The sequence below is a fragment of the Periophthalmus magnuspinnatus genome, chromosome 3 (assembly GCF_009829125.3).
Source record: "Periophthalmus magnuspinnatus isolate fPerMag1 chromosome 3, fPerMag1.2.pri, whole genome shotgun sequence".
In the NCBI taxonomy this organism is placed as follows: Eukaryota; Metazoa; Chordata; class Actinopteri; order Gobiiformes; family Gobiidae; genus Periophthalmus; species Periophthalmus magnuspinnatus.
This window is the reverse complement of record NC_047128.1, coordinates 8,395,604-8,409,922: the sequence shown is the minus strand read 5'-3', so window position 1 is coordinate 8,409,922 and position 14,319 is coordinate 8,395,604. Positions and strand designations below refer to the sequence as shown.

The 14,319-nt window shown below is 40.0% G+C and overlaps 1 protein-coding gene across 2 annotated transcripts in view; it reads left to right on the top strand.

Annotated features, from left to right (window-relative positions):
- Window positions 1-6,339: 6,339 nt before the first annotated feature.
- Window positions 6,340-14,319, top strand: part of LOC117389783 (lactadherin-like) — a 73,017-nt gene continuing 65,037 nt past the window's right edge. Inside the window, exons 1-2 of one of the 2 annotated variants that reach the window (XM_033987509.2) lie at window positions 6,340-6,550; window positions 13,903-14,028. In XM_033987509.2, the coding sequence (XP_033843400.1) occupies window positions 6,475-6,550; window positions 13,903-14,028 (202 nt within the window). In that variant the 5' untranslated portion in view covers window positions 6,340-6,474. The remainder of the gene's footprint in view (window positions 6,551-13,902; window positions 14,029-14,319) is intronic. The other variant, XM_055231279.1, reaches the window with a different exon arrangement.

Sequence of the window (14,319 nt, the reverse complement as noted above, 5' to 3'; positions counted from 1 at the left end):
ATTCTTTATTATTTTGGTGGCCGGATTGAAGTCACTTTTGACCCCCTGAACGTTAACGAAAAGTCAATTTTATTGAACCCAAAATTCAAGTTTGGTGAAAAATTTATTATTTTGATGTTCAAAAAAATTAATGTTTCAAAATGACTCAATAGCGCCACCTCAAAATTTGAAATACATTGCGGCAATGAGAGACATTTTTCATCGTAGACAAATGAAATTTGTTACAAAAATAGAACATGTCAAGACAAGAAAAAAATTATATTATGACCCCACCCTAAACCCTACAGGAAGTCGGCCATTGTGGGCGGAACCCCATTTTTAAAAAATTTTACCTCTCACATTTGAATTTTTTACGCCTCGAATTTTCATTCGAGAAACATGAAAATTGGTCAAAATGAACTACACGCATGTGGGATTATAAGCAACTCTTTTGGAATTTTCTAAGTAATAAAATGTGGGTGTGGCCAGCCTGCAAAGAAAAAAGCCATTTTGTAAAGTTTTTAATTGCATGTAACTCACACAGTTAGTGTCCTACGTTCCGGCATGAATATACTTTTTTATTCAAACTGTTGATCTGAACACATAGATATACAATTTACACAGGTCAGACAATAAATTGCTCCACAGCGCCCCCTTGAACTTTTGAATTGGACCAAAAAAATTACTTTGACATAAATATTTGAAATTTGGCATGGACATCCCTATTGCTATACTGAACAAAAAAGTCAAAAACACCATACCTCTATTTTTAAAGGTGTTGCCATGGCAACGTCTGACATTTCTCATTGAAATACATGGGTTTTGGATAACTGGGATGAAAAATTATTACTTTGTCATAGACCATTGAAATTTGGTACACATATTCCTCTCATCATACGGAACAAAAAAGCCAATGAGAACATACCTCTATTTTCAACTTGTTACCGTGGTAACATAATAAATGTGTCATTGAAATGAATGGGGTTCAGAGTACTGGACTTTGTTGTAGACTAAATAGATGCTCTACACTCATCAGACTATGGCCTGAAATTCAAGATTGGCAAAACAAGTTGTATTTTCATGTGGAAAAAAATTAACGTATCAAAATGACTCAATAGCGCCACCTCAAAATTTGAAATACATTACGGCAATGAGAGACCTTTTTCATCGTAGACAAATGAAATTTGGTACAAACATAGAAGATGTCAAGAAAAGAAAAAAATTATATTATGACCCCACCCTAAACCCTACAGGAAGTCGGCCATTGTGGGCGGAACCCCATTTTTTCAAAATTTTACCTCACATATTTGAAATTTTTGCGCATTGGATATTCATTCAAGAAACTTGCGAATTGGTCAAAATAAATTAGACACATGTGGGATTATAGGCTACTCTCCTAATTTTTTTTAAGTTATAAAATGTGGGTGTGGCCAGCCTTCAAAGAAAAAAGACGTTTTTTGAAATTCTAAATTGTCCGTAACTTGAACATGCTGTGTCCTATTTTCCGGCATTATTATACGTTTTGTTTAAAATCTTATTTTGAGTGCATAGATATGCAATTTACACATATCAAATATTACATTGCTCCACAGCGCCCCCTTAAAATTTTAAATGGTACACAAAAAAATTACTTTGTCACAAACATTTTAAATTTGGCATGGACATCCCTATTCCGATACTGAACAAAAAAGTCAATGACACCATACCTCTATTTTGAAAGGTGTTGCCATGACAACATCTGACATTTCTCTTTGAAATACATGGGTTTTGGTCAACAAGGATGAAAAATAATTACTGTGTCATAGACCATTGAAATTTGGTACACATATTCCTCTCATCATACTGAACAAAAAAGCCAAAGAAGACATACATCTATTTCCAACCGTTCAGGCGTGACAATGTGATAAATGCTCTCATTTGAATGAATGGGGTAGTATTACTCAGTCGCTGATTTTGGGGGGAGGGGCAATGTAATGGGGAACGAAAGGCAGGATCTCCGCGGTGGCGTGTACCCCGTGGTCGCAAGGGGTGGTGAGGGCCTTTATCACTGCTTGCAGTTTTAATTATTTATTGAAACTCCATTCATTCAGTCTTACCCAATGATGGATTCACTTGCATGCAGGCAAGGTGGGAGAAGTGTCTTGCCCAACAGTACCACCCAGTAGTCAGCGCTGACACTGAACCACCAACCAAAGCTACTCTACAAGCAGACATTTAAAGATGGGCGTATTTTTTGGTGGTCTTAGTTTGAAGAATATCTGATACAAGATCCACACTGCCTGTAGGCTAAAGCAGGACAAGAGAAAGAATAGCTTTTTGACAGAATATAATTTGTATTTCACTGTAATTATAAGTACTAGTCTTGTAATCCACACGATGGCGCCAGAAAATTCAAGAATCAGGTTTATACAGTTTAATACAGTTTAAAAGCTAAACCTATACCTCCCCCCAATTTCAATAAAAAAAAACTGAGCTCAATTGTGATCGCCCATCCCCCGCTCCAGAAGTAAATGTATAAATTATTATTATTATTATTATTATTATTATTATTATTATTATTTATTTATTTATTTTTTTGAAAACTTGCTCAGTGTTAATCAGCTATGTGGTAAAGAGTGACCACAATTTGACCACACGATTTTATTTAAATCTGTTTCTGAAACTTTATAAACCCCGTAGTTATTAAAAAATTTCACAGAATCTTGAGTTTTAAATGGCCTTTTTGGACTTCAAATAAGAGTTATGGATGTTATTGGAACGTAAGACTGGTTAGACTCCGCAATGCCTTTGAACCGTTAATATTTGAATTTTGGGAAAAGTATACAGGACAAAAACCGGAGCAGGCTGTCACTGTTGAGGTCTGGTTGAGCTCCACTGAGGCATAAAACAAAGTGTAAACAAAACAGTGTTACTAAGCAGCCCAGTCTGGCAAAATAAAACTAGAGGGTCACAGGATACTGTTACTGTGGCTAGTGCGACGGCCATCTTGTAATTGTAAAAAGTAAAAACAGGGTCAGTTTATTAAGACTTTGAATTTAGGTACAATGATCTGTAGTTCTAATCATGCAAAGAATTCTTGAAATCTGTGTCTGTCTGCACAAATTTTCTCAGAATTATTCAAATAAAATAACAATGACAAATTTAATACCGGACTTGGAGGGTGGGCCCACAGTTGAGCTCTATTAGTTATTGGCTGTGTCTCAATTCATCAAAATGGCCTTAGGCCGTGTCTCAATTTGCCAAATGCACCTTTTGAAGGTACCCTTTGAAGTACTCCTCAAAGTATAGTTTGAAGCTTCCGGACGAGAATGTGTACTCCTCAGTGTAGCCATGTTGCTGAAATAGGACAGGCCTACACCACGGACCGCACTTCCACCATTGTCTTTGAGCGTATGACATTACGTACGTTATTTTAAATTATTTATTATTTAATAGAAGAAAACTCAAGATGTAGTCGCAGCCGATTCTTTCTGTTTAGATTGAATATCAATAGGCAAATATATGTTTCAAGGTGATTTTTTTCTCAACTGTAGCTACTTCATAGCTTTAACAAAATATACCTTGTGCAAACGTAATAACAGAGACAGAGGCAATAGTATCATTTTGACATTCATAGTCTATAAACCAGAGAACACTGATTAATTGTACATAAAGTGGGATATTGCAGTTTAACGATTCGATATTTTGGCCAGTGGCTACACCACTTTAATAACAGTAGAGGGCACTGTTTCCCTTCTATGCCGTGCCAGTTCTTTCCATCTTATTATTGTAAAGTATTTTCTAGCAGTGCAGCGCTACATCAAACTAGTATCTTGATTTACCACCAGGGGGCGCAGACCTATGGAATGTACCGGAACTCATGAAGATTTTGTGCACGTCTCAGGACTCTCTTCTGTCCTTTCTGGAGAGTCCGTTGCTTCATTGTTCACATTACCTGTGTGGAACCTTCTGACTTTATGTTTCAGTCTCTTGGTCTTTGATGCTTACAATAGAAACAAACATTCTTACATTATTCTTATTGCAGTTATAATTTCTAATGATAATAATGTCTTCTTATTGTCTAGCAATAATTGCACATTCCTTTATTCCATATATTTCCCCTCCTTTTTAATCAGCAAACACACAGCCTGTTCACATCTTTATTCAGATTTAACAGTTTCATGTTGCACTGCTGTAGATGAGGTAAGCCAGTACAAACATTTGAATGTGTATTGCGCAGCGGACTCCATTTTCTTCTCTTTTTTGCGTAGTCGCGGTGCATGATGGGATATAGCAGTACGTGAAGTGTGCATGGATGCACGCTTCGGTTACGTCCGATCTCCATGGAAACGGTGGAAAGGGGAGGGCACGTTTGTCGGGTGCATTCAGTTGGGTGCATTGAATTGGGACAGCCCTTGTTGTGCCGGAAATTTCGTAACTGCCCTTCGGCGCACACTTCTAATGGTGATTCTAAGGCCATTTTGGTGAATTAAGGCCGTGTCCCAATTCGCCAAACTGGCCTTAGAATCACCATTCAAAGTGTGCATCGAAGGGCAGTTACGTGATTTCCGGTGCGACAAGGGCTGTCCCATTTCAACGCACCCTACTGATTGCGGCCGACAAACCTGCCCTTCCCTTTACACCATTTCCATGGAGATCGGACGTAACCGAAGCGTGCATCCGTGCACACTTCACGCACTTCTATATCCCATCATGCACCGCGGCTACGCAAAAAAGAGAAGAAAATGGAGTCCGTTGCGCAATATACGTTCAAATGTTCGTACTGGTTTACCTCATTACAACAGTGTGACATGAAACTGTTAAATCTGAATAAAGATCTGTACAGTGTGTTTGATGATTAAAAACGAGGGGAGTTACATGGAATAAAGGAATGTGCAGTTATTGCTAGACAATAAGAAGACATTATTATCATGAGAAAATATTACTGCAATAAGAATAATGTAAGAATGTTCGTTTCTATTGTGTCAAAGACCAAGAGACTGAAACGTAAAGTCAGAAGCGTTTAATGAGTTGCACACAGGTAATGTGAACAATGAAGCAACGGACTCTCAGGAAAGGACAGAAGAGAGTCCTGAGACATGCACAAAATCTTCATGTGTTCCGGTACATTCCATAGGTCTGCGCCCCTGGTGGGCACGTGTCATTTACTTTCGTGTTAGTAAATCAAGACACTAGCTTGATGTAGCGCTGCACTGCTAGAAAATACCTTATAATAATCAGATGAAAAGAACTGGCACGGCATAGAAGGGAAACAGTGCCCTCTACTGTTATTAAAGTGGTGTAGACACTGGACAAAATACCGAACCATTGAACTGCAATATCCCACTTTATGTACAACTAATCAGTGTTCTCTGGTTTATAGACTATGAATGTCAAAATGATATTGTTACCTCTGTCTCTGTTATTACGTTTTCACAAGGTATATTTTGTTAAAGTTATGAAGTAGCTACAATTGAGTAAAAAAATCACCTCGAACGTTATATTTGCCTATTGATATTCAATCTAAACAGAAAGAAACGGCTGTGACGACGACATCTTGACTTTTCTTCTATTAAATAATAAATCATTAAAAATAACGTACGTAATGTACGTATCGTACGCTCAAAGACAGCGGTGGAAGTGCGGTCCGTGGTGTGGGCCTGTCCCACTTCAGCAAGATGGCGGCTACACTGAGGAGGGCAGATTCTCGACCGGAACCTTCAAACTACACTTTGAAGAGTACTTCGAAGGGACCCTTCAAAAGGTGCATTTGGCGAATTGGGACACGGCCTAAGACACGACCTAAGGCCATTTTGGTGAATTGAGACACGGCCTTAGATTCACCACTGAATCTAAGGCCGTTTTAACAAGGTATATTTTGTTAAAGTTATGAAGTAGCTACAATTCAGAAAAAAATCACCTTGAACGTTATATTTGCCTATTGACATTCAATCTAAACAGAAAGAAACGGCTGCGACGACGACATCTTGACTTTTCTTCTATTAAATAATAAATAATTAAAAATAACGTACGTAATGTACCTATCGTACGCCCAAAGACAGCGGTGGAAGTGCGGTCCGTGGTGTGGGCCTGTCCCACTTCAGCAAGATGGCGGCTCAACTGAGGATTACTCATTCTCGTACAGAAGCTTCAAACTATACTTCGAGGAGTACTTCGAAGGGCTCCTTCAAAAGGTGTATTTGGCGAATTGAGACACGGCCATTGTGTGGAAATCTACAGTTAAAATATGGCTGTGTGTTACTGTAGGTTGCCATGGCGATGATCTCTCTAGTTTTTTAATGTGCATTGATCCCGCCCACAGTGACGCGAAGGCTTATCCATGCAAGTCGCCCGCCCCGTGTCCTCACCCCGGCCGCAGACAAGAGGACGCTTTTCAGGACAAACCATTGGACAAACCCTTCTCCTCGCTCTTTCATCTCTCTCACGGGGATCTTTAATAATCCTGTTTTTTCGCTCCTCAAACCGAGGCAAGCTGAACAATACCAGATCCGAAAAATGAAACCACTCGGAAATGTCATTCTAGTTTACCAAAGTTTTCTGTCTCTTGTGCTGGTCGTGTGCTCGATCAGAGGTAAGCCTGCATTACACTATGGCAATCTAATTTTTGTCTTGTCAAAGACTTAAGACAATTGCCTTTCAGAGAATCGCAAACTAGGAGACGAAGTTGCGTTTCACAAAATAGGTTATGGCAAGTACGTTTTAAGTGTAGCCTGGATCTAATTCATTAATTTGAGCCTACCACACAGAAGGATCGGGTTCATTAATTTATCTCCTTCATTTAATTGTCAGTGATCGACCTATTAGACGTAACTTAATTAAATTTTAGTCCATTTAAATAAGCGAAAATCATACCAATCTCAGCAGATACAAAACATGTTTATTTTTTGTTGTTGTTTTTTAATTAAATCATAGAATACAGTTGAACAGCACAGTGAGGGGATCGGTTACAAACACTTTAAAATGAACATACAACACAGACAAAATATGTACGTGTGCTCCCTTACCTGGGTAGCCCAACTCATAGGTAATGACATCACATGTCTTTTATAAAGGTAGCACAGCACAGATTCATACTTTTAACACTGTATATTACCTGCTTTTTAATACAAATTATGAGTTGTACTTTTATACATAGTAATTATGTGTCTTTTCTTTATGCTTTTATTTGAAATGAAATCCTTTTAGTCATAATATTATTTGCAATAACTTGCTTGTGGGAATAAGGCTCTCACACTATCCATGTATCTATCCATCCATCCATCTATCCATCTATCCAACTATTCATCTGTCTCCTCTCCTACTTAGAAGTAACAGGGATTGACATCTGCCACAGGTGCCAGACGAGAGCCTGAAAAGCTATTAGGCCTACTGCTTTTGTAATTAAACATTGTGTTGTTGTGTTTTAACCCTGCTCGCTCTCTTTCTCAGTATACACCATGGTTATTACTTCTCTACTATTGTTTATTACTGGAAAAAGTTGACAATTTGTCTATTTTGTTGTGTTGATGCTGCAGGCAATGTTTAGACTCACATTATAATTGCAAGAATGAATCATTTGAGTATTGTTGAGTAAGAAGCAACAAAAAGCTGGGTAGATGATCTGGCCTATATGTTTTTCCTATGGTCCTTTCTTTTCAAACTTACATCACTCTTTTCACAACTAGAACAACAACAATCGTGAAACTCATGTATCATACCTGAACCTAAGATTGCCCAAATTTGAATAATAAAAATCCTAATATAAAATATTGCCACAAATCTTAATGATCATCTATGCTTTGCCTTGCAAGAGTAGGGGGCGCTATCTCGCCACCTTTTTCCCCTCGATCGGAAAAAGGTGGCTTGCCCTCTCCAGGTGGGAGGAGAGTCCTTGCCTCACGTGGAGGAGTTCAAGTATCTTGGGTGCTTGGTGAGTGAGGGAAGAATGGAGGGTGATATTGACAGGCGGACCGTTCGCAGTGATGCAGTTGCTGTATCAGACCATTGTGGTGAAGAAGGAGCTGAGTCCAAAGGCAAAGTTCTCGATTTACTGGTCAGTCTACATTCCTACCCTCACTTATGGTCATGAGCTTTGGGCAATAACCAAAAGGAGCTTCCTCAGCAGTGTGACTTGGCGCTCTCTTAGAGATAGGGTGAGGGGCTCAGAGTAGAGCTGCTGTTCCTCCATGTTGAAAGGAGCCAACTGAGGTGGCTCGGGCATCTGTTCAGGATGCCTTCTAGATCAATCTGATCTGTGGAGACACAACCAAACTAAAAAAAGAAACAACAAAGTATGCATGTTTTCAAGGTTCTTTTGAACAATAAAAACACACATAATGGAATAAGTGCAAGGTAGATAACTCTAACGCCATACTCTGGAACATTTCAGGCTAAACAGTAACATTTTCATGGAGTGAAGAAGGTAGGCGGACCCTCTATCAGGAAAGTTACATAGCATACCTTTAAAAGTCATTGTAGATAAGATAGTTGAGAACCCTTTTTTTACTATTGCAAAGATGATATTTACACATGCTTACTTAATTTTTTATTACACCCTTTTTGTAATTAATTGGAGCATAAACATGATTTCACAAAACCTCCCCACCACACTTGAAACGTTGATCTAAATCCCATCTGTCTGAATCCACAGTGCCCCAGCTGCCTTTTCACCTGAGCTCTCCTGTCCCAGCTGACTGGGACATGCCTGTTATTTTCTCCCCAATCAAACGACAGCTATGTCTGCCTCTTTGTTTTTAGACGCTGTTCCTCCTGTGTCCTGAGCTGCTAGCTTATGTAACATTCTCCTCCCTCTCTTTACCTGGATAATCCTGCAAGCTCTTTATCCTCGCACACAGCCACCATTTGCACCCACAATAACATGTGCTTAATGTCTGAAATGGCTTTTGTTGTCATGGAAGTCTCTACAGAGATGAAGAGGTTTGATTAAAATATTTTCAGTTTAAAATAGCTACAGTCTAGTTTTACTGGTTCAGTGAGATCAGACATGAAAGATCTGCAGAGCAAAGGCTCTAACCAGTTTTTCAAACTGTGATCCATGAGCTCCTTCAGGTGGTCCTTGGTCCTGAGTCTTCAGAGAGTCCCCCTGCTGTGGAAGACATCGTGCCTCGTCCCTGTCCCGAAGACGCCGCACCCCAGCGACCCCAAGGACTATAGGCCTGTGGCACTGACCTCCCACATCATGAAGACTCTGGAACGACTCGTCTTGGAGCAGCTGCGGCCCAGGGTCCAACATCTGCAGGACCCCCTCCAGTTCGCCTACCAGCCCCATCTCGGAGTAGATGACGCCATCTTGACCCTACTCCACAGAGTCTACCCCCACCTGGACACACCGGCTGCCACTGTGAGGGTCATGTTTTTTTATTTCTCCAGTGCCTTTGACACCATCAGGCCGGCTCTGCTGGCTGAGAAGCTGGCGGTGATGCAGGTGGAGGACTCCCTGGTGTCCTGGATTGTGGACTATCTCACTGGAAGACCACAGTATGTACGCTTACAGGGCTGTGTGTCAGACAGAGTGGTCAGCAACACCGGGGCTCCACAAGGGACAGTCCTCTCTCCCTTCCTCTTCACTCTCTACACCACGGACTTCAGCTACTGCAGTGAGACTTGCCACCTTCAGAAGTTTTCTGATGACTCTGCAGTGGTGGGATGCATCAGCGGTGGTGACGAGAGGGAGTATAGGACTGTTGTGGACAACTTTGTCATGTGGAGTGAGAAGAACTACCTTCAACTCAACGTGACCAAGACAAAAGAACTGGTGGTGGACCTGAGGAGGACCAAAGCGGCTGTGACTCCCATCTCCATCCATGGGGTCAGTGTGGACGTGGTGGAGGAGTACAAGTACTTGGGAGTGTACTTGGACAATAAACTGGACTGGAGCAGAAACGTGGACGCAGTCTATAAGAAGGGCCAGAGCCGCCTCTATTTCCTGAGGAGGCTGAGGTCCTTTGACATCTGCAGGACGATGCTCAGGATGTTCTATGAGTCTATGGTGGCCAGTGCCATCATGTACGCTGTGGTCTGCTAGGGCAGCAGTCTGCGCGTGAGGGACACTAATAGACTCAATAAGATCATCAGGAAGGCTGGTCATGTTGTGGGGGAGGAGCTGGACTCTCTGACTGTTGTGTCGGACAGGAGGATGTTGACCAAAGTCAGGACTATTCTGGACTCTCCCCTCCACCCCCTCCACGAGGTGCTGGCCAATCTGAAGAGCTCGTTCAGCCACAGACTGTTACTGCCACGCTGCTCCACTGAGAGACACAGGAAATCTTTCCTGCCTGTCGCCATCAAACTGTTAAACTCCGTTCTGTAACCAAACACTTCAATACTCCAATATTCCACTTTGTACATAGATGTAAATAGTGTGTGATTTTGTGTGATGATCTATTTATTTATTTTGTTTAACACTGACACTTTATTCTTATTGCATGACACTTATTCTTATTGCACAATTTTATTCTTATTTAAATGACTTTTTATTCTTATTCTTAAATTCTATCCTGTGGTTGTGGCATTTGTTAACTAAGAGAATTTCCCTTCGGGGATCAATAAAAGGGATTCTGATTCTGATTCTGATTCTGACAGTTTTTCAGTTTGTGGGTTTGCCTAATTTAAAGTTAATTTTTATCCAGTTTTGTGCCCTCCTTTTGAGCATTCCTTGTTTAGAACTACAGTGGAAATCATGTAGTCCAGTTTTAGACGTGGTTTAGCCCTAGACTGGATAGAATAGTCCTGTTATAGATCGGGTTTAGATCTGGTGGTTCTTGGAAAGGCAAATGTTTTCTTTGGTGGTACATGGGGTGGAGAGTTTGAGACCTGTTGTTCTAATCTAAGGACCCAGGGTTTTCTAAAGTGTTACAAATCAGATACTAACTGATACTAAAGCTATAATTTGGAGGTTCTTATATTCTCTCCTGTATTTTTGTGTCATAGCCTGATGCGTATGGGCTGCACTCTGATGCCTCCTAAATGTCATGTGATGTTGCTGTGGCGTGTCTGCTCAACTGATTTAAACAGATTTTGGCTTTGTCTTCCAAACTAGAGCAGTAGGATGACAGCGCCATCTGAAGTCTGTCTTCACAACTGTATCCCAGGTGTGAGAAAGTTGGTAAGCCCCCTTTTTCCCAATTTACAGCCAATCAGGGAGGCTCTGTGTGCTTACCTTTGCTCAAGTCCATAAGTGCTTCTCCTCCTTGCAGTGGTTGGAAATGGTGGACTTGAGCTGCTTGTCGGTAGATACTAAAATCTAGTTATGTGAACAAGATTTGATACTATCCTTTCCTAAACACTTTTAGAATGATCTAGAATTATTTTAGACTGTTCAGTACAGTTAAGTACAGTCAATTTAGATGGGAAAGCCCAAATTGGTTGATCTCTTATTATTTTATCGTGAAAATGTCAATGTATTGTCCAAAGAAAATGCATTTTCTATTATCATTGTGGCATCAAAATTGGTATAGAGTATCAAGTAATTTTTGTATTGTGACAACACAATTAGTCAGTTCTCATTTTAGACACTAGGAGTATTAAAATTTCAGAGAAGACTATTTGGACTAATTCTAGAATCCTATGTATTTCACAACACATTTGAAGAATGCAAACTACAGCTTTCATAAGATAGGATATTTTGTTGTTTGCAGTGGAAATTACATTTCTGAAATAACTGGAGCCTTTGCAATTTTACTAATCATTCAAATTTCAGTATAGTACATTTTGTAAGTTTACACCCTGGAGTAATGTATTGACTGTTCCTCCTTGTGTCTTTTATTTGCTGGTAATAAGCAATGAATTTCTGTCTTTTCCTCCTTGTTTCTCTTACTTAATTATTTGACTAACTTACCTTATCAAAACTGGTGCACCTCTATTGTCCGAGCACGAATGTGCTATTGAAAGATGGCTCAGTAGTGCCACCTCAAAAATTGAATCACATTGCACCAATCGGAGCCCAGCCCAGAAAAATGTCATCATAGACAAACAAAAATAATTTAAAATAATTTAAATAAGTCCCACGGTGTGGTTATAACGAGCGTTAAACGAAGCAGCCATTTTGAAAGTATAAAAGTCACTGTAACTTTTGCAACAATGGTTCTGCTCTTTATGGACGCAATGTAGCATTTGTGTGTTTGATTATCTGACATAATGATATGTATTTTAAACTTGTATCTAGTGTGTCGTAGACAAATGCAATTTGGTACAGACAGCCTTCCTGAGATTCTCAACAAAAAGCCAATGAAGACCACGCCCTGTCTACATTCACATTTGCATGGCTATGCCTTTTTTGTCGTAATCCAGTGAAATTTGGTACACTCTTTATGTGACCTTACAGAGCAAAAAATTCTATGGGGACCACACTCCTATGTGAAGATGGCCATTTTGAATCAAAATATGCAGATGTCCTCATACTTTAACGAACTTGTCCTAGGGTTTTTATCCAATGGACCCAAACTGAGGCAGCAACATCAGGACATATCTGGGGTCAAAAGTTGTTGAAAGAATTGACATTGGTCTCAGAGTGTGGTCATGATAACGGTCTTAACGAAACAGCCATTTTGAAAGTAAAAAAACCCTTGAAACTTTTTCAGTGTTTTCGGATTCAAACTGCCCAATCTGGTGTTTGTGTATTTTAATGACCTGGACATAATGATATGCAACTCAAACTTCTATCTTTAAAATAGATCCTCCGCGCCCCATGCCAGTTGTAATGGGGCAGAACATTTGTTTATCGTAGAATAATGAAATTTGATGCACACGCCCTTTATGTAACCCTGAACAAAAAAGTTTATGGGGCCCACACCCTAACACTGATATGAAGTTAGCCATTTTGAATCTAATTATAGAAATGACCAAAACCTTGACCTTGTACTTTAATAAGGTTGTCCTAGGATTTATACCTAATCGACTTAGCAGCATCATCAGGATATATCTAATGTCAAAAGGCGATAAAATAATTTGCATAAGTCTGAGGGTGTGGTCATAATGAGCTCTTAGCAAAGCAGCCATTTTAAAAGTATAAAAAAATCCTTGGATTCAGACAAACTCAATGTAGCGTCTGTGCATTTTGATGAGCTGGACAAAATAATGTTTGGATTCAAATTCTTTAAAATCTTTAAAAATGAGTCTCCAGTGCCCCCTGCAAAGTTACAATATTTATGTCCAACTTGACATTGGAAATATTGAATCACAGGTCAAGCTAAGGTTGATATGCAGCTCTCCACTGTAGCATGCCCTTCCACGATCGCAAGGGTTGCGAGGGCTCTTTATCACTGTTTGCAGTTTTAATTACACTTCCATATCTCTCATGATGCATGTTTTTACCTTCTGCAAAAGCAATGAAAGGTTTAAACGGAAGTGAAATAAAAAAAATTCCTCTCACTTTTTAGTTGAAACTGACCTATTAAGCTAAATCGACTTTTCTGAGCTTTTAATCGTGTTAACATAATCAGATTTCTCTAACATTGACTTAGTTTAGTACATGGGTCTCCAAACCTTTATTTATATATATATATATATATATATATATATATATATATATATATATATATATATATATATATATATATATATATATATATATATATATATATAATTAGAAGTGAAGGGCCACAGACTGAAGTTCAATGCAGTGAGTCATTCAGAAAGGTGGTTTTATCATAGCTTTGACATAGCTTTGACAGAACCACCATAAAACCTGGTTTAGTACTTCACTCATTGACTAGGCAAACCTATGCTGTGTTTTTTGTCCATGTGATATTGTGACAGAAGGTGGGTCTCCATATGTTCTCACATTGTTGCAAAATTGAACGTAGTAAAGCTACAGTTTCAGAGGGCTGATGTCTTGTTTCAGTGGTAACACGTGTATCCAATGCCTGACTGTTTGGCTCCATGTTTGGCTCCCGGCTCAGTCAGCCTGTGTTGTGTCTGTGACAGGGGACTACTGTGAGGTGAACCGGTGTCTGAACGGAGGGACCTGTGTGACCGGAGTGGGAGAGGACCCCTTCATCTGCATCTGTGCAGACGGCTTCACAGGAGACACCTGCAACCTCACAGAGACTGGTATGTCTTGAGACCAGTATGCCCTGACTGTATGCCCAGACTGTATGCCCAGACTGTATAGTCCAGACTATATGTCCAGAGACCAGTATGTCCAGACTGTATGTCCAGAGACCAGTATGTCCAGAGACCGGTATGTCCAGACTGTATCTCCAGACTGGTATGTCCAGAGGCAGGTATATCCAGACTGTGTGTCCAGAGTCTGGTATGTCCAGACTGTATGTCCAGAGGCCTCTAGGTCCAGACTGTATGTCCAGACTGTATTTCGGGAGAGCCGTATGTCCAGACCAGTAT